The sequence below is a fragment of the Rhinopithecus bieti genome, unplaced genomic scaffold (genome assembly GCF_001698545.2).
Source record: "Rhinopithecus bieti isolate Rb0 unplaced genomic scaffold, ASM169854v2 scaffold_13262, whole genome shotgun sequence".
Lineage (NCBI taxonomy): Eukaryota > Metazoa > Chordata > Mammalia > Primates > Cercopithecidae > Rhinopithecus > Rhinopithecus bieti.
The window spans coordinates 4064624-4085872 of NW_016808004.1; the positions used below are offsets into that span (position 1 = coordinate 4064624).

Genomic DNA, 21249 nt, shown 5'->3' on the forward strand with positions numbered 1-21249 from the left:
TAGCCGGGTGTGGTGGTGGGCGCCTGTAGTCCCAGCAACTCGGGAGGCTGAGGCAGGAGAATACTGTGAACCTGGGAGTTGGAGCTTGCAGTGAGCCAAGATGGTGCCACTGCACTCCAGCCTGGGCCACAGAGTGAGACTCTGTCTCAAAAAAAAAAAAAAAGAAAAGAAAAATCATGTCCCCATGTTCCTCTTCAACTCTGTCTTCAGGTCACAAAATCTGAGAGGCAGTCACCCTGTACAACTCACCCTTCTCTGAAATGTCATATATTTTCATTCCTTCCTGCCTTGATACATGCTATTTTTTTTTTTCTGCCTGAAACACCATTCCCAATGTCCTCAGTCTAACTCAAAGATAGCCTGCTCAAACATAACCTCTAACAAGACCTCCCATCTCTACCAAGTAGTGATGTTACCCTCTTTTGTATCCCTAAAAGCCATCTATATAGCTTTCTATTATGTCACACACCACACCACACAGGGGCTCTTTGCTATCAAGTGTGTCTCCGCCAGCCTGTGAGCTCTTGCAGGTAGAGACTATCACTTTCCTGGCTCTATGTCAGCAGCTCCTTTGTGAAAGGGCTGTCCTAAGTGGGTACTCATAAATGTTGGTTGAATGAATGAAAGCAAATAGAGGAAAGTAAGGTCAAAACTAAGAGCTAGATTTTAAAGTCAAACCAATCTGGGTTTAACTCCTAGGCTCCACCATTTACTAGCTGTATGAAATCTTGGGCATATAATTTCACTGCTCTGAGTTCTGGTTTACTCATTCCTAAAAAGTTGATAAGGAAAGTAATACCCACTTCATTGGGTTTTATAAGAATAAAATAGGATAAAACATGCAAAGCAGTGAGCACAGTACCTGGTATCACAGCAAATGCTCAATAAGCAGGAACTAACAATGATAATGTATAATGAATAGTAACAGAATCTCAGAAAATGAAAATATAACAGGCATGACTGCAATTGGATTTGTACTGGGCTACATACCTGTTTTCCACTCAGTTGGTAGAAGGAAACTTTCTGTCCCCAGTCAGCCACAGCTAGGATATCATTACGTTCCTCTCTAATCAACAGAAGATAAAAGACATTATGAAGGGCCACAGCCTGCTGATGAGTATAGCACTAAGGGCTTAAACAACAGGAACAAGAGAGCCCTGGCTTCAGGTTGCCAAATGTTGTACAGCTTTACTGATGTCAAAAGTTGTAATTCGGCCCAACCCATCCATCAGTCTTATGGGATGAAGCAGAGGTGAGGTTTAGCCTTCCTGGGATCTGCTGTTTCACTGAGTCCTCTGCTATGAGTTTATGGTGCTGGGGACACTGCTACAGCTGAAGAATATAAACCTCTCATTTCAGAGCTTACTGGGGAGCAACACTAAGACAGACAAGGCTCCAATATTGAGACTGCTTTTCTCTTACATGCTGGAAAATGTTGGGAGATGGCAGAGAAACATCTCTTTCAATACAAAGGCATTTTTTAATAGAAGGGAAACGTGCTTGCTCTTCCTGAAGAAAGAAAATTAACACCTAAAAATAGGTTCTCCTGCAGGTGGGGGTCCTTGCACAAGTGAAATGGTTTCTGACTGACTCTAATTTTCAAAAAAGAGCAATGGGCTCTCTGAAAACATGCAACTTGTCTTTGAAACTGAGAACCTATGGGGATCAGTGCCGTGGGGCTGGGACTGTAGGACCAGCACATAGGAGAAACTCCCTTGCCTAAGCCTAGGGAGCAAGCTACCTGGGAATCTAGTTCAAGAGAAAAGTGGCAGCACGTGGTGGCTCACGCTTGTAATCCCAGCACTTTGGGAGGTTGAGGCGGGTGGATCACCTGAGGTCAGGAGTTCGAGACCAGCCTGGCCAACATGGGGAAACTCTATCTTTACTGAAAATACAACATTAGTCGGGTGTGGTGTCGCGCACCTGTAATCCCAGCTACTTCAGAGGCTGAGGCACAAGAATCACATAGAACCCGGGAGGCAGAGGTTGCAGTGAGCCAAGATCGTGCCACTGCACTCCAGCCTAGGTGACAGAGCCAGACTGACTCAAAAAAAAAAAAAGAAAAAAAAGAAAATAAACAAAAGCATTCCTAGCCTTTGAGGCTGGGTCTTAATTCACCGAATGTTGCCTCTTTGTTTATTAATTCCAGCTTTTCTGATCCCAGTGTCTTGTGGTCACCTGGTAGCACCACTGGAAATGTAGGCAGACAAGCTAAGGCCTTGTTTGTTAAACCCAGTCAAGAGTGGCAAATGTCATAGGCACTAACCCAAAACTAAGGGAAAAGAGACAAAGACCGAGAGGGATGTTAATGAGGGAGCCTGCAGATGATCTTTGTGTGAACTGGCACTGAAGTCCAAAGTACAAACAATCCAGGAGCCCAGCCCACCAGTGAGCCCTTTGGGGAGGCCACATATGGCTCTGGGCTGGGCTCAGTCCCTGTGAGGTGGATTAGTGATTTTCAACCCCCTTTTTCCTCCTAGGGCAGTAGGATTCTTTACGAAACAAAAACTCATGTTGAAACAATCAAAAGCACTGAAATGGGGACCCAAAGCCATACCTTCCTCCTTTACTGTCCCCACTTCCTAGCCCCCATGACCTCAGGGTGGGATTCTTCCAAGGAAACTCAGGTACCATGGAAAACAGTTCGGAAAGTCCCAAGCTAGATCTCTACTGCCCAATTGTGATATCCTGGCTACCCCAGCTTTCCCCACTCTGGCCTGCCCATGCTTTCCCTACAGGCAATCTTGACTGAAGAGAAGAATGAATGACTGGACAGCCAGGATTTGAGTGTGAGGACTGTGGCTAAGGTAAGGGCTTCCTCTCTGACATGCATCCTAGAAAATGCAAGGTAAGGTAAGGGATAGTGTGGGAACAGGCTAAGAAACATGTCCAGTAATAGAGGAAGTGTCGAATGATGGGGCATCCACAAAAGGGCACACTCTTCAGCCATTAAAAATCATGTTCTTCGAAGGATTTATAATGTTACTGGAAAGGGGTCACACTATAATGTTAAGTGAAAAAAAAGCAGAATATAACTTAGTTAATTATATGAACACACTAAAAGACTGAGGAGAAATACACTAGATTGCTAACAGTGATTTCCTCAGGTGATGGGGTTTTATCAGAAAAGCTGAACTTTCTCCTTTAGTCTTTTCAGTATTTCCTATAGTTTCTCACAGGATCACTTTATAACCCACACACAATTTTTAAGGGTGTGTCTCCTTTTTTTGAAGGAGCTTTCACCCACAGTTCCCCCCAGTCCCTGTACTCCCTTGGCCAAGGAGCTTAACATCCGTCCTGGCAAGTCTGTGTGGGGCCTGGGCCCTTACCAGGAGGGTTCACACTCACTGGGACACACTCACAAGTTGTCGTCCCCGGGACTGTCGTCTTCTTCCTCTGGTTCTTCCTCCTCTGCCTCACTACCCTGACTACTGTACACTGCTGACTTCAGAGTGGAAGGGATTTCCTGAAAATATCTGTTGGCAATGACATCCTCGGCATCCTCATTCTCCCTGTTCATCCAGAAACTCTCCCATCGGCTGTAGACAGTAAGTAGTTGTTCAAAATTACATTGCCTAGAAATACACTAAAACTATAATTTAAAATCCTGTCAAGGAGCCCCTGGGGGCCGGGTGCGGTGACTCAATGCCTGTAATCCCAGCACTTCGGGAGACCGAGGCAAGTGAATCACCTGAGATCAGGAGTTCAAGACCAGCCTGACCAACATGGTGAAACCCTGTCTCTACCAAAAATACAAAAAATTAGACAGGTATGGTGGCATGTGCCTGTGATCCCAGCTACTCGGGAGGCTGAGGCGAAAGGACTGGTTGAACCTGGGAGGCGGAGGTTGCAGTGAGCCAAGATCACACCACTGCACTCCAGCCTGGGTGACAGAGTGAGACCCTGTCTCAAAAAAAAAAAAAAAAAAGATAATAAAAATAAAAAATAAAAGGAGCCCCTGAACCCTACCTGGAGGAAGACAGCCACCAGTTATACAGGACATCCGGCTTCTCATGAATTAAAAATGGTAGCCTAGAGCCACAAAGTCCTCTGCAGCCACAAATCAAACAGCAGGAACTCTGGGGTGGGCTAATGGCCTTTGATAGCATTACACATGCATGATACAGCATGAGCCAGACAAAATTATTCAGGAAGAAGCATAATAACCTTCCAAACAACCTTCTAAATCAAGTAGGCAACCATCTGTAAAGTGACATTGAGCTGGTAAACAAGTAGGACCTTTAATTTACCTTCAGAGGACTCCATAAAGGATACTGATGGTTTAATAGTATCATAGGCTATATAAAGAGCATATAGGGTCAGGTGCAATGGCTCACACCTGTAATCCCAGCACTTTGGGAGACTAAGGTGTGTGGATAACCTGAGGTCAGGAGTTCAAGACCAGCCTGGCCAACATGGTGAAACCCATCTCTACTAAAAATACAAAAAATCAGCCAGGTGTGGTGGCGGGCACCTGTAATCCCAGCTACTCAGGAGGCTGAGACAGGAGAATTGCATGAACCCGGGAGGTGGCGATTGCAGTGAGCTGAGATTGCACCATCGCACTCCAGCCTGGGCAACAGAGTGAGACTCCATCTCAAAAAAAAAAAAAAAAAAAAAAGCATATAATTAGTTTACTGTCAAAGTCACATGGACATAGAAAGGAAAGTGTGTACAAAATTTGAGAAGGTAGGTGTCAACTGCTCGTGTATCTCTAGGCTTTAGGGATGTCTGCAGACTTAATTTTGACTTTCTGGCAAAGGTAACAAAAAGGCTCATGAAAAAGCTATTTATTAACAGGTGGGCACATATTCTGCCCAAACTTGGAGGGAAGAACTAAAAAAGGAAAGGCAAAAATGAAGCCACAGTAGAGAGCTCCACTATTGATTCATAAGGAAACAGTCCTCCTGCATCACTCACACACCACACACACACCACACACACACACACACACACACATACCATATTCATGTACACGTGCATGTACACATATGTGTGCATGCACATGTGGGCACACATGCCACACACACACTTTGGCCTGGCCTAAATAGCTCATCTGCTTTGCTAAAATCTCCAGGATGCATTCCAAAACTCAACTTTTGAGCAGGCTCTTTAAAAATTCCATACATTCTTAGGTAGGAGGACCGTTAAAAAAAAAAAAATCCATACAAATGGAACAGGTTCTAAAACAGACTATTCAAGTGAGGTGAGAAGCCTTTGAATCTAGGGAGACCTCAGGAAGACAGAAAGCCCTTCTTCATGATGGTGTTTGTTCTAGAAGGAGGACAACTTAAAGAGTACCTTGAAGGGTTCCAGCAGATGGACCATATCGGCGAAAGGGAGCCCCCTGGCCGCTCGATCTTCACTTTCTCCTCGCCATTTTTGTTCCGTATGCTGATGATCCCATTGAACATCCCCAGTGCCAGGTACTGACCATCATTTGTCCAGCTGTGCACACAACCAACAAAAGGCATGGGGATAGAGGAAGCACCCCACAGAAGGTAAAATTAGTGAGGATGATGCCTTGGTTTGAAATAAAAGTCTGATGAGGCAGCAACAGCTGGGATGGATATGGTTTCACTATTGCCAGTCCTGACATAAAGTCAGAGGATCAAACTTAAAATGCTATTTAGTTCTGTAATCAACAGTGAGAAGTGAAGGTACCATTTGGTACCTTTTTCTGAGCTCCCCCAGCCCTGTGTACACACCTCTATGACAGCCCTTACCTTGTGCCTACATCTCTGGGCCAGCCACCACTTCCCACTCTCCATCTCAATCCCCTCCCACTTAAAGGGCACCTTAAGAACAGACTTGGTGTCTTCCAATCCCTAGGACAGTGCTTGCTTTGTAGCAGGTGCTCAGATGCTGAACGGAAGGGATATACTCCTAGAAGCTGAACACCTACCATTTAGAGTGTCTGCTGTACACCAGGTGCTGTCCTGCATGCTTTACACTCATAAGTTTGTGTATATTTCACAACAATCCCGTCAAGTCAGTATTTTTATCTCTATTTGTCAGATTTGTCAGATGAGGAATACAAGGCTCCAGCTCAGAAAGATTTAGTAACTTTCTTGAGGTCACATGGCCTGTCAATGACAGATTCTGGATTCTAATCCAGGTCTAGCATCAAAGTGTGGGAGGGAAAGCTTTCTTCCCCACAGATGCTGCCTGGACAATGACAGCCTCACATTTTCTACAAGCCTCCACTCAGTATAGCTGGGTGTTGAGGCTTGTTGCTAGGTAACTGCATGAAGGCAACTTGTAGTTCTCTTTTGCTTCATGATCAAAGGCATAGGTCTTTCCCATTGAGGAGACCAAAAAAGAAGAAAGAAGGAAATACAGGGGCCTAAACCAACTACTTAACACAAGACCTTCTCCGCTGCATGAAATAATTGGATTTTGAAAGTCTGTGTGGAAGATGAAGGAACATAAATCTTATTGTCAGAGCTGCACTTACCTGCAGCAGATGATCTTGCTGCTTGATTTGTGTTTGGAGACAGACTTCTGTTCAGGAGACCACAACCCTTCAATGCACAATAATATAAAAGAAGATGGATTGGTTGGAATACTACCCAGCAATAAAAAGGAACAAATAATTGAAACATACAACAACTTAGATGGATCTCTAGGACTTTATGCTGAATGAAAAAACACAATTTCAAAAGGTCATATACTTACTGTACGATTCCATTTCTATAACATTCTTGAATGACAAAATTATAGAAAGGAGAACGGATTTGTGGTTACCAGGGTTTGGAAATAACTGGAGGTAAGGTGAGTAGATATGACAGTAAGTGGTAACTTCATGGTGATGGCTTAGCTCTGTGTTGCACTGGTGGTAATCTACACATGTGATAAAACAACAGAACTATATAATATACACACTTTGTGCCAGTCTCAGTTTCCTAGTCTTGATATTGTATAATAGTTACATAAGATGGACCCACTAGGGGAAACTGGATGAAAAGTACATAGACTTCTTGGTACCATCTTTGTAACTTACTATGAATCTATAATTCTTTCAGAAGAAAAATAAGATAGATTGGTAAAGTGCCAGCCAACTTTTCAGGGATCTGACTCTCAAAGAAATGACAGTTTCACTGTTCATAACTCTGACATTGCAACCAGAATATAACCTAGCATTTAAAATAACAATGATGCTTTCTGAAAATCTAGTTTTCTTTCATAGGTCTCAATCACAACACATGACCCTATCTGAGCTGTGCCTCTTGCACGGCATACTGGTCACCTAAGGCTTGCTCCCCCTGTCCCAGATGCCCTGGCTCAGTGCCTCATAGCAACAAGTATATGTCTAGATAACATAAGCAAATTATTCTATTTGCCAAGTTGCGAAGTACAATCAAGAAGCTAACTACAGTGCACAAATATATAGCCAATTGCAACATCAAACAAGTTATTTTTTGCCTTTCCCCTGGTCCAAAACGCTTCCTCCAAACATTTTGACTTGTGCACATGTTATCTGTGTTCCACTAAGCCTGCCTGGAGCTCCCAGCTGGAGGAACCTCCTTCTTCCTGGGCCTCCTTCAGCAGTGCTTAGCAGGGCAGGCTTTGTATGCAATCACCTGGTCTCAGGTCCAAGACCTGGTTCCTCTACCTACTAGCTAAGGGACCTCTACCTCTTTTTCATCAGTAGGGTGGGAATAATACCTGACACCTCAGGGGCTGTCATAAAGCTCAAACAAAAATTCATTTCTAATCCTTAGAACAGTGCCTAGCACACTGCAAGCATTCAACTTTAATATTGTATTTTTTAAAATCCTATCTTCCCCTGGCCGGGCGCGGTGGCTCAAGGCTGTAATCCCAGCACTTTGGGAGGCCGAGACGGGCGGATCACGAGGTCAGGAGATCGAGACCATCCTGGCTAACACAGTGAAACCCCGTCTCTACTAAAAAATACAAAAAACTAGCCGGGCGTAGTGGCGGCCGCCTGTAGTCCCAGCTGCTCGGGAGGCTGAGGCAGGAGAATGGCGTGAACCCAGGAGGCGGAGCTTGCAGTGAGCTGAGATCCAGCCACTGCACTCCAGCCTGGGCGACAGAGCAAGACTCCGTCTCAAAAAAAAAAAAATCCTACCTTCCCCTAAGACCACAAGCTCCTTTAGGGTAGGGATTCTATTTTGTCTTTTTAATCTTCCAGTATAAGCATACAGACCAGTGCTTCATATGAAGAAAATGCTATAAAATACATTAAACAAATGATAGGCCTTTCTCCATGTATTTATACAATTGGCTTTCAATTCCGTTCTCTCTTTTGAACCTCAGAACCAGAACCATATCAGTGAGACAGTGAGCAGCATGCTCCTTTTAGATAAGGGAACTGAAACACTGAGAGGGATTAGGCCTCTGACTTCTCATCTAGTGACTCCATTGTATCCACTAGCAAGGAACACAGACTGATAGAGCTGAAAACAGAATTAACCATTAATGGAAATAACCTACAAGCCTCTGCCCAATTTCACTCCCTTCCTCCCTCCATAGACATTTTACTGATACCTCTTTTGTGCCAGTACTACACCAGTGCTGTAATGCTGGCACGGGACCATGGCCAGGATGAACTCCTCAAGGTGTTCAGCCCCTCAGGGAGGACAGCTACAGCCGCCCCAACAAGTAATGATGACAAACTTTGGAAGAAGTACAACTGCAACAGTGAAGAATTTCACATGCACACAGATGTGGGTCAATACAAAGGTGAGGACAACTGCACTGTCCCTGCCACGGTGAGTCAGGGAAGGCTTCCCAGAGGCAGTAACACCAAGGGAAGGCTTCCCAGAGGCAGCAACATCAAGTTATGCCTGTGCCCTCCGAATCTTCTTACCACTTCCTTTGCTGGGGCCCTTCCTGTAGTCTCTGATGTCCTACTAGAGTAAAGGTCACCATTCACTATCTTGGTTTCTACACGATTTAAAGAATAACTGTCAGCCTCCCCTCAGCCATTGAAGGCAGAGAAGTAGTATTAACTCTCTCAGGATAAAATCACCATATTCTGAATGCATTTCAGCATTTTTAGCCCAGATTTTCAGTTATTTCAGGACAGGACATCAGGAATCAGAACCTACCAAAGTCACTGGAGGAACAAGATGCCAGTTGATGAGTAATAGGATTGTAGGAGACACACTGTATAGCATCATTGTGCCTGGGAAGTAAACAACTGTAGATTACTATGCAGCAAACCACAAGCATTTCAGTGGCTACAACTGAAGACTTTAATAATGAGTCCACAACCTCTGACTACAGACCACTTACACTTCTGCAAGTGACCAACAAAAAGCACAGAAATTAATTCTCCTACTCCAAAATAATTAACCCTTCTCACCCACTGTTTTCTTATTTATAGAGCTGGGGACTCGCTTTTGGCCAGGATGGTTTTGAACACTTGGCCACAAGCAATCCTTCCACCTTGGCCTTTAGGTGCTTTATTTGTGGTTGTTACTCGTACTGTTTTGCGGAGGCCCAGAAATATAAGATGGAGGTGCAATGAAAACATTACAGACCAAGATCTGGAAACATGAGAGATCCTTCGACAACAATGAAAACTGAGCAAATCATGTACCAAGCATGGCACCTCAGCCCCAGTTTTATTCCTTCACTTGTGGGTAATACTTTACTTACAACATCACTCATTCATTCATTCATTCATTCATTCAAAAATTGTTTGTTGATTTGTACACCCATGTTCATGGCAGCATTATTCATAATAGTTAAGAAGTGGAAGCAACACAAGTGTCCATCAACAGATGAATGGATAAAGAAAATGTGGTCTATATATACAATGGAATAATATTCAGACTTAAAAAGGAAGGAAGCTGAGCCCAGTGGCTCACACCTGTAATCCCAGCAGTTTGGGCACTCGAGGGAGGATTGTTTGAGCTCAGGAGTCATAATGAGACCTCACCTTCACAAAAAATAATAATAATAAAGAAAAAAAAAGGAAGTAAATTCTGACACATGCTACAACACAGATGAGCCTTGAGGACATTATGTGAAATGAAATAACCCAGCCACAAAAGAACAAATACTGTGTGACTCTACTTATATGAGGTATGTAAAGCAGTCAAACTCAGAGAGAAAGAAAGTAGAATGGTGGTTTTCAGGGGCTGGGGGTATGAGAGAAGGGTGAGTAGGTAATTTGAAGGATATAGAATTTTAGTTTAGTAGGATAAAAGAGTTTGGGAGATTGGTTGCACAACAATGTAAATATATTTAACATTAAACTGTAAACTTAAAAAGTAGTTAATATGATAAATTTTATGCCATGTATATTTTACCACAATTGAAAAGAGGCCAGGTGCAGTGGCTCATACCTGTAATCCCAGTAGTTAAGAGGACAGATTGAGCCAAGGAGTTCAAGACCAGTATGGGCAACAAAGTGAAACCCTGCCTCTATCAAGAAAAAAAAATTGAAAAATTGGCCAGGTGTAGTGGTGTGCACCTGCAGTTCCAGCTATTTGGGAAGCTGAAGTAAGAGGATTATTTGAGCCTGGGAGGTTGTAGTTGCAGTGAGCTAGGTACCACTGTGCTGTAGCCTGGTAGACAGAGCAAGACCCAATCAAGAAGGGAAGGGGAGGGGAGGGGAGGGGAGGGAAGAAGGAAGGAGGGAGGAAGGGAGGAAGGGAGGAAGAGCAGAAGGGAGGAAGGGAGGAAGGGAGGAAGGAAGGGAAAGAAAGACAAAGAAAGGAAGGAAGGAAGGAAGGAAGGAAGGAAGGAAGGAAGGAAGGAAGGATTGATTGTTGAGTACCAATTATGGGCTAGGCATTGTATCAGGGACACAAGAGTGAGAAAAAAAAAGATGCAGTATCTGCTCTTATGGAACTAAGGAAGGAAGGAAGGAAGGAAGGAAGGAAGGAAGGAAGGAAGGAAGGAAGGGAGGGAGGGAAGGAAGGAAGGAAAGAAGGAAGGAGAAAGAAAGAAAAGAAAGAAAGAAAGAAAGAAAGAAAGAAAGAAAGAAAGAAAGAAAGAAAGAAAGAAAGAGAGAGAGAAAGAGAGAGAGAGAAAGAAAGAAAGAGGAGAGAGAAAGAAAGAAAGAGAGGGAGCGAAAGAAAGAAAGAGAGAGAGGGAGGGAGGGAGGGAGGGAAAGAAAGAAGAAAGAAAAGAAAGAAAGAAAGAAAGAAAGAAGGAAGGAAGGAAGGAAGGAAGGAAGGAAGGAAGGAAGGAAGGAAGGATTGATTGGTGAGTACCAAGTATGGGCTAGGCATCGTATCAGGGACACAAGAGTGAGAAAAAAAAAAAAAAAAAAAAAAAAAGATGCAGTATCTGCTCTTATGGAACTTACAGGCTGATGAGCAATACTGATCAGTCACCAGAATAAATCTAAAACTGCAATTCTGAGAAATGCCTCAAAAGAGATCTGCCCAAGCCTAGAGAGGCAGGAAAGTCCTTACAAAGAAAGTGACATTTGAGTCTGAGATTTGTAGGGTAAGTAGGGACTAACTAGTAGAGGAATAGGGGAAGAACACAGCAGACCCCCAATAGTGAGAGGAGGCCTGGAGCACACTGACCCCAAGTTTCTGACATTTGACACTGGGTGGATATAAGGCCATTCTCTGAGATAGGGCCACTGGAAGATGACAGGTTGGGGGTGGGATAAAGTCTACAATGTCAGATGAATTGAGATGAGCTTCATGAAAGCACCTGGCCCAGTGCTGACCACGCCAGTAAGTGGCCAAGAAATATTCATTAACTTATTCACTACTCAATCTTCCTATACCAACCACACACACCCACAACTTAATTTCAAGTTCAATTTAAGAGAAAAAAGTTTTCTCCTACATCTTTTCTAAGATGTAGCCTCTAAGAGGCTTTTGCTGCAATTATTCAATAAGCATCAAAATCATAATACTGTACACCTAAATGGTTACTTACGTGTACTTCAGAATGCCTTCCAGTTTTGATGTCCAGATAATAACGCTTTTGTCAGCTGATCCAGAAGCAAAGCGCTTGCCTAAAAGTGTTTTTAAAATGGAAAGTCTTACATTTATCTTAAACCAGTATTTCCCAGAGAGAATTCTTTAGAAAACTAGTTCTTTAAGGTACCTAATAAGTGTTAGCTTCTTTACTACTTCTTATCAGTACTGGGAGGCAGGACCTTGGAGTCAGAATATTTGGGTTCCAAACCTGCTTTGTCTGACACTGAGTAAACAGAGATGTATTGGGGGCCTACTACTATGTAGTTGTCATGTTCTATGCTAGGGATCAAGTAATGATTAAAACACACATGATCCCTACTTCATAAAGTTTAGTCCAGTGTAAGAAGTAGGCATCAAATTAATCTAACAAAAATACAACGTGGTAAGACACGGATCCTATGAAAGAGAATAACTGGGGAAACTGATTTACTTTTTTACTTAAATTTTTATTTTTGACAAATAATATCTACTTATGAAGTACAATGTGATATTTTATGTACGTACACATTGAAGAATGATTAAGCTAATTAACATATCCATCACTGCAGATACTTTTTTTTTATAGTGAGAACATTTAAAATCTATTCCTGGCCAGGCGCCGTGGCTCATGCCTGTAATCCCAGCACTTTGGGGGGCCAAGGCAGGTGGATCACGAGGTCAGGAGATGGAGACCATCCTGGCTAACACGGTGAAATCCCGTTTAGTAAAAATACAAAAACAAAATTAGCCAGGCCTGGTGGCAGGTGCCTGTAGTCCCAGCTACTCGGAAGGCTGAGGCGGGAGAATGGTGTGAACCCAGGAGGTAGAGCATGCAGTGAGCCGAGATCTCGCCACTGCACTTCAGCCTGGGCAACACAGCAAGACTCTACCTCAAAAAAAAAAATCTATTCTTGTACCAGTTTTGAAAAATAGGCTATTATTAACTATCGTCACCATGCTGTGCAACAGATCTCAAAAATGTACTCCTTTTGTCTGACTGAAAGTACCCTTTGGTCGACATCTCCTGGGGGACCTAATTTAGATGAGGGAAGGTTTCTCTAAGGATGAGATCCTTCAGTGGAGACCTAAAGGATGAGCAGAGCTTAGCCATATGTAGAGAGGAGAAAGACCCATCCACATGGATGGAACAGATGTGCAAAGGCCCTGAAGCAGGAAAAGCCTGGCATGTTTGAGGGAATGAGCAGAGTCATCATGGAACTGAGGGAAGGGTGAGGTGGGTTGTGGAAGGATCTCTTGGGACCTCAGGGACACAGTAGAGGCCTTGCTCTTTATCCTAAAGCAATGCGAAGCCAAAGAAAGGTTTTAAGCAGAGTGATAGATCAGATTTGCATTTTCATACTACTTGGGCTTTATGAAGGAACAGACTGGAGAGAGGCAACATATAATAAGTAATTTGTTATTAATTACACTGTTACACATTTGTAAGTATTTGGGAGAGGATCACAGCATCATGGCAGCAAACAACGGGGTCTTCACCTACTCTGGTGAAAGATGAGGAATAAGAGGCAAGCATGAGTCACATTCTGTATACCTTAAGGACTTTCAGACTTTATTCACGGGGCAAGTGGAAGGTGACCTTGGGCAAGTCACTGTTCTCTGAGCCTCAATGCCTTCATCTGAAACACAGAGGAATAGTATCTTCCTCAGTCTTTTTGTGGGACTCAACTAAGATAGTATCTGTAAAGTATCTTTTTTTTTTTTTTTTTGAGACCAAGTCTCACTCTGTTGCCCAGGCTGGAGTGCAGTGGCACGATCTCGGCTCACCACAACCTTCGACTCCCGGATTCAAGGGATTCTCCTGCGTCAGCCTCCCAAGTAGCTGGGACTACAGGCACCCACCACCACACCCGGCTAATTTTTTGTATTTTTCGTAGAGATGGGGTTTCTCCAGCTGGTCTTGAACTCCTGACCTCAGGTGATCTGCCTCCCAAAGTGCTGGGATTACAGGCATGAGTCACCACTCCTGCCCCTTTTTGAGACGGAGTCTAGCTCTGTCACCCAGGCCAGAGAGTAGTGGCATAATCTCGGCTCACTGCAAGCTCCGCCTCTCAGGTTCAAACAATTCTCCTGCCTCAGCCTCCCAAGTAGCTGGGATTACAGGCACAAACCACCATGCCTGGCTAATTTCTGTATATTTAGTAGAGATGGGGTTTCACTGTGTTCACCAGGCTTGCCTCGAACTCCTGACCTCGTGATCCACCTGCTTTGGCTTCCCAAAGTACTGGGATCACAAGCATGAGCCACCACACCCGGCCAACTACCTTTTATAGTAGCTGAAATAGTAGATATTAGGGTGAGCCGTATGATACTGCTGCAAATACTAAATAAACAAAGAAACTGCTCTTACTATTTCCATCACTCCTCCCTCATCCTGGTAGGTAGCAGGTGATGTGATGAAAAGCATAAGCTTTGGGCTCAGAGTCTCTGGGTCAGAATTCCTAGATATCTCACAGACCAGCTGCATGACCCAAACAAGCTACTGAAGAGCTCTATGATTTCCTTATTTGAAAAATGGATATAATGTTAGTATTTACCTCATGGTTGGTGTGAAGATTAAATGGGTGTATGTATGTGTGTACATACCGTTGACCCCTGAACAACATGAGTTTTAACTACATGAGTCCACTTTTATATGTGAATTTTCTTTTGCCTCTGTCTCCCTGGTACAGTGTCACCAACCCCTCCTCTTCCTCCTCCTCCTCCTCAGCCTATTCAACCTGAAAACAATGAAGACGAAGACCTTTATGATGATCCACTTCCATTTAATGAAGAGTATGTATTTTTCTTTTTTCTCAATTAACATTTTATCTAGCTTACTTATTTTAAGAATACAATATATAATACATATAGGCCGGGCGTGGTGGCTCAAGCCTGTAATCCCAGCACTTTGGGAGGCCGAGACGGGCGGATCACGAGGTCAGGAGATTGAGACCATCCTGGCTAACCCGGTGAAACCCCGTCTCTACTAAAATACAAAACTAGCCGGGCGAGGTGGTGGGCACCTGTAGTCCCAGCTACTCGGGAGGCTGAGGCAGGAGAATGGCGTAAACCCGGGAGGCGGAGCTTGCAGTGAGCTGAGATCTGGCCACTGCACTCCAGTCCGGGCGACAGAGCGAGACTCCGCCTCAAAAAAAAATAATAATAATCATATAAATAATATTAAAAATGTGTTAACTGTTTATGTTACAGGTAAGGCTTCTGGTCAACAGTAGGCTATTAATAGTGAAGTTTTGGGGGGTTCAGAAATTACATGCAGATTTTTTATTGCACAGGGAGTGGCACCTCCAACTCCTGTGTTGCTTAGAACTGGGCCTGGAATAGAAGCAACACTAAAAAAAAATTAGCTATTTCTATTATTTCTTCATATTATAATGTTTTTCTCGAACAAAAAAACTATGTCTTACATACTTTTATATCATGGTTGCTCATTAAATACTTATTAAACTTGGGCCAGGAGTGGTGGCTCACGCCTGTAATCCCAGCACTTTGGGAGGCCAAGGTGGGCGGATCACAAGGTCAGGAGTTTGAGACCAGCCTGAACAATGTGGTGAAACCCTGTCTCTACTAAAAATACAAAAATTAGCTGGGCATGGTGGTGTGCACCTGTAGTCCCAGCTACTCAGGAGGCTGAGGCAGGAGAATCACTTGAACCAGGGAGTCGGAGGTTGCCATGAGCTGAGATCGCACCACTGCACTCCAGCCTGGGCGACAGAGCGAGAGAGACTTTGTCTCAAAAAAAAAAAAAAGTATTAAACTTAAGGGAGAAATCAGAAACAAGTAGACTTAAAAGAGCAATTCAGTGTATCTGAATCTTCAGGTCTGAAAGGAAAAAACCAGTTCCGAGGACTAAAAGACTTTTTAATCATTATACAGGTGTCATGAAGAGGCAGCGTGATACACTAGAAAGAACGAGGGCTCTGCAGTCAGAGGACCTGGGTTAGGCCTGCCTCTGCCACCATCACCTGTAATTGCTCCAAGTCTGTTTTCTCATCTTTGAGCAGGGATAAGAGTCCCCTTGCTGCCTGCTTCAGAGAGTTGTTGGGAGCATCAAATGAGATGTGTGTGACATGACTCTGGAAAGTGCTGTGCAAATGCCACTACTGACGGGTCACACTCTGACATCCTCAAGTGCCTTAATGGTGTTGCAGGTCAAAGAGCCCTGCTATGCTTATAAACACCAGAGGCATCAGAGGCCCAATAGCTCTTCTGTACCTACTGGGCCTTACACTGGGCCCTTGACTGGCCCACGTTTCTCAAGAGCCACTAGGATGAGACAGAAACAGTTCAGCTCTCCAGGCTCCCTCCTCACAGGATTGTTCCTAAAACATTATTCTGAACTTGAACTCAAACATGCGCGCGCACGCACACACACACACACACACACACACACACACGACTACCATGGTATAGTACACCTGACTATGAAGCAAGAAATTAGTCTTGTCTTTGGGCCAACCTGCTGCATGGCCTTGGCAAGTCACATGACTTGTCTTTTTTTTTAGAGACAGAGTCTAGCTCTGTCACCTAGGCCAGATTTTAGGGAGTCTCACTATGTTGCCCAGGCTGGTCTCAATTCTGCCTTAAGCAATTTTCCCAACTTCAGGCTCCCAGAGCTTTAGGATTACAGTAGGATTATAGGCATGAGCCACAGTGCCTGGCCAATTGTCTATGTCTTTATGTAGGGCTAAAGTGAAGCGACTGGACTACTCAGACTAAATTATATGCACGAAATTCTGCATATATATGAAGAATCTACATTTTTCTAGAAAGTGGTCTAAAGCTTCCATCTGATTATCAAAGAGGCCCATCAGCCAAAAGAAGTTAAAAATCTGGGACTGGAATAATCTCCAAGGTTCATTCAAGCATTATAACATTACAATTTTGTGACTTCTTGGCAGTGGCTACAGAATGTTATCTCTAATATTATCCATTTGACACATGAAGAAATTGTGACTCAGACTCAATAACCAGCTCAAACTCACAGAATTCTGGTGTTGGGTTGGGGTTGGAACTCACAACTGTCTCATTCCAAAGCCCATGTTCTTCCCACTAATCCTATGCTGTCGGACAACATGGATATATTTTAAAATAAATTTAAATCTCAGTTTCATGCATCACTTCCCTTCCTTCCCAACCCACCTGGTACCCCAACTGTAACAATCCTTCAACCCCACCAGAACCTACTACTTCTCCATTGCTGTCCTCTCTCCCTTCATTATTCAGCCAACAATTCAAGGTTAATGTATATAATTATTTATCTGTATACACTTTCTGCTCCCTTGCCCTCCTACTTCATCTTCAAATGTGCTTGCGAAACCACCTCTGGTTAAATTCACCTCTTCTGCCTCACAACTATGCAGCTCAAAATGGCTGGAGAAAAAGACACAATCACACCAACTAATCTCACTTTCAATTCATGATCACAACCTTCAAGAGGGCCCTTCATGTCACTGGGGATCTCACTACACCTCCTGGGTCCACTCACTCTCCCACTCTCTGAGGCAGTGATTTTACACTTTTTTCCTTTCTCTTCAACTCTCTGAAACCTCCCTTCCCCATTGTCACTCTCAGTTGATGTTGCTTCCTATTTCACTGAAGAAAAAAAAAATGGAATTGAGAATTTCCATTAGATTCCTACTACCACACTGTCCCCATTTGCTGGCCTCTGCAGTTCCTACCATGCCCCTATCTAAAGCAAACACCCTGTCTATGCCCTAGATCCCATCTCCTCTTGCCTGCTCAACTCTGTTCCAGCAGTCCTCTCCCCTCTCCTACATCATCAACTTTTCTCAAATTCAGCATGTGTAAAACTGAATTTCTGATCTTCAACTCTAAGTTTTCTCTACCTGCAGTCTTTCCCATCTCTGTCGGGGGGCAACTCCATCTTTTCAGTCCTCAGGTCAAAAACTTTGACTCCTTTTTCTTCACAGCCCATATCCAATCTGTCAGACAATCCAGTTGGCTCTACCCTCCCATTATATCCAGAGTCTGATCATTTCTCACCACCTCCTCTGCCCCCACAGAGGTCTGAGCCACCATCACCCCTTGTCTGGATAATGCTTCCTCACTCAGATGTCTCAACCCTCACCTCTTGCAGGTTTCCAACTCAGCAACTAGAGGGATCCTTTTAAAATATAAATCAGATCAGATCCCTTCTCCGCTGACGACCTTTCAGTAGTTCCATTTTGATTGAAAATCAAAATCTTTATGATGGCCAGCCTGATCTGACCAGCCCATGTCTGTTATCACTTTATCCTCATCCTCTACAATTCCCGATTCTCTTTGATCCAGCTCCTAGTAGGCACACCCATACCTAAGGGCCTTTGCAATGGCTCTTCCCCTGCAAGGAGCTCTTGTTCCCCAGATGCCCACTGGCACAATCTCATTGCCTCCTGACTTCAAAGTCTTTGCTCACCTGTCCTCATTTCAATGAGCCCACCTTCACTAGTCTAATTCAATACTGCACCCAACCCCCTGCCCTGCTCAGCACTCTCAATCCCCCTCACACTGCTCTACTTTTTCTTCTTCCATAACAGTTATCACCTTCCAGCATACTGCTTAATTTACCTTTTTACTATGTTTACTGTATGTCCTCCCTCATACTCTCTTCCTCCCTCACTTCTCACCACCACCCCATAAAACAGAAGCCCCATAAGGGGAGGGACCACCGTTTTTTTCTCTGAAGTATCTCAAGCATCTTGAACAGCACCTGGAACATAGATCGCCTCAATAAATATTTGGTAGATTGAATGACTGAATTGAAGTTTAAGCAACTTCACTATCTTCTGAACTTGCAAGTTGTACTCTAGCTTACTAGAAATAATTAAAAAGTGACTAAGGAGAAAAATGAACAATGATGAGGCCATCATAGAGAATGGAAACCCAGAGCAGCCTTTTACCATCCTTCGCATATGCCACACAGTACACAGTGTCTTTGTGTCCCTTGAGGGGCTGAAGTAAGGTGCCATCAGAGGTGTCATAAACCTGGCAAAAGAGACAAATACGGATTATCTATGTGATATCTATTAGTCAGAATTCCTGCAGGGTTGCTACTGCTATTTTTGTTTTTATAACAATACATGTGTCAATATTCTAAATTTATATCCAATAAAAACTACGGTGAAACCAAAAACAACGTGACTTAAAGTTGGGTAACCAAGAAGTAAAGGTCCCAGGTCTATGTACTACTATATGACCAGGAATATACCACCAATCCTTAAGAACCAAAGGTTCAATTAGTCACTCCATGGAAGTGCTTTACACTCATCCTTACCTGAATTCAGATACATGACTAATCAAGGCAGGTCCTTCTAAATAAAACTAGCCCATAAAAAGAGCCAGCTACAACATGATTAAATTTTAGTGCCAGTTCTGCACTAAATCAACATAATAGAGAGATGTTTCATATTTGCTACCAAGAGTTTGAAAGTCACACAACTCTGGGTTTTCAAGTAGGAGGGAATGTTATAAAACCCAACTGTAGGCCAGGCATGGTAGCTCACGCCTGTAATCCCAACACTTTGGGAGGCTGAAGCGGGAGGATTGCTTGAAACCAGGAGTTCAAGACCAGCTTGGGCAACAAAGTGAAACCCCATCTCTACCAAAAAAAAAAAAATTATTTTAATTTAAAAATTAGGTGGGCGAGGTGGTGTGTGTCTACAGTCCTAGCTACTTGGGAGGCTGAGGTGGGAAGATCCCTTAAGCCCAGGAGTTTAAGGCTACAGTGATCTATGATTGCACTACTGCACACCAGCTTGGGCAACAGAGCATGATCCTGTCTCTAAGAAATAAAATACAATAAAATCCAGCTGTAATATGGATTTAGGTATTTGATAGCCATGTGACATCTATCACTACGTGGAGAGTTAAAAACACACCATCTGAGAAATAAAGGGGAAACTTTCTGAAATGGTTATAGTGTTGGAAAAGATAACCTATGTAGAAAAACTAAAACGGCTTGGATTATTTACACTGGAGAGAAGTCTGCAGAACAATTTAACCATGTTTTAAGATTATGTAGTTAACCATACAAAGAATGGAGATTAATCAGTCTGCGTATCTAGAGACAACAGAGAAGAGGAAGTAGACTTAAGACAGAGAGATCATACAAAAGTTTTTTGGTCAAACATAAGGGGTTCTCTGAAAATTATTTTTATATACCTGGATAGGTTCCAGAGAGAGCATATGTTCTTTGAAAATATGAAAAATAGGACAATATCCATATGGAATTGTTTAGGTAGGCCAATGCCTAAAAGCTGGGGTCTGACTTTTCATGGACAGAGCACCTTCAGTCCTGTTGCTTGAATTTTTCTGGGGAACAAAATGTAAACTGACACCAGTCCAGTTTCAAAGGCATTGTGATTGTTTTCAACTCTTTCATGGGTGTCTCAAAGCAGAAAGGGAAAGATTAATGACCCCAAAGGAGGTATTGTTCACAGGTTCTTATCTGATAGTTTACTTGCCTGTTTTAAATAGTTCATTTCCATCCCTATTAAAAAGTAATAAGGAAGGTTTTCCACTCTTTCCTTTCTAATCTCAAAAAAAAAAAAAAAGGGTCAAATTTCAGAGTACTCACAAGAGGGAGGTTGGGAAAGTACTTTAAGAGGAAACTAAAACAAAATCCTACCAGTAATCTGCTGCCGGCAGCCAAAATCAGTTGAGTTCCATCAGGCTTAAATGCGATGTCATTTATACTGAACAGAAAACAAGGCAAAAAGACAATTAGGAACCAAAATTATGAAGTCTGCTAATGGCCAGGAAAGTAAACTTTATTTCCATTAAGAAACACTGTGTGTGTACTGAGGAGAAAAAGAATAAGAATTGCATTTGTTGCAAATTCCATTCAACCGCCATACCACAGCAGCCCATTCAGTCATGATCCACTCAGTATTTAGCTCTTTGTCCTGACTTCCTCTTGTCCAGAAACCAGACACAAGAAATTATTCAAAGGGTTGACTGTTCAGGGTATTAACTCTTCTAATAATACCATAAAGGCCAGACAACATGAGAGAATGCTGTTGTAGCAGGACGGGCGGCAGACAAAACTCCTCAGACACCAAGTTAAAGAAGGAAGGGGTTTATTCGGCTGGGGGCATTGGCAAGACTCCTGTCTCAAGAGCCAAGCTCCCCGAGTGGGCAATTCCTGTCCCTTTTAAGGGCTCACAAGTCTAAACGGGTTCATGTGAGAGGGTCATGATTGATTGAGCAAGCAGAGGGTACGTGACTGGGGGCTGCATGTACCGGTAATTAGATCGGAACAAAACAAGATAGGGATTTTCACAGTGCATTTCTTTTTTTTTTTTTTTTTTGGATGGGGTTTTTTTTTCTC

At 43.2% G+C, this 21249-nt stretch overlaps 1 protein-coding gene across 1 annotated transcript in view; it reads right to left on the reverse strand.

Annotated features, from left to right (window-relative positions):
- IFT122 (intraflagellar transport 122) overlaps positions 1-21249 on the reverse strand; it is an 89110-nt gene that overhangs the window by 55224 nt on the left and 12637 nt on the right. The window contains 8 exon segments of the mRNA XM_017885022.1: positions 991-1066; positions 3363-3539; positions 5302-5448; positions 6458-6524; positions 9075-9151; positions 11878-11956; positions 18821-18905; positions 20548-20614. Of these exon segments, the coding sequence (XP_017740511.1) occupies positions 991-1066; positions 3363-3539; positions 5302-5448; positions 6458-6524; positions 9075-9151; positions 11878-11956; positions 18821-18905; positions 20548-20614 (775 nt within the window).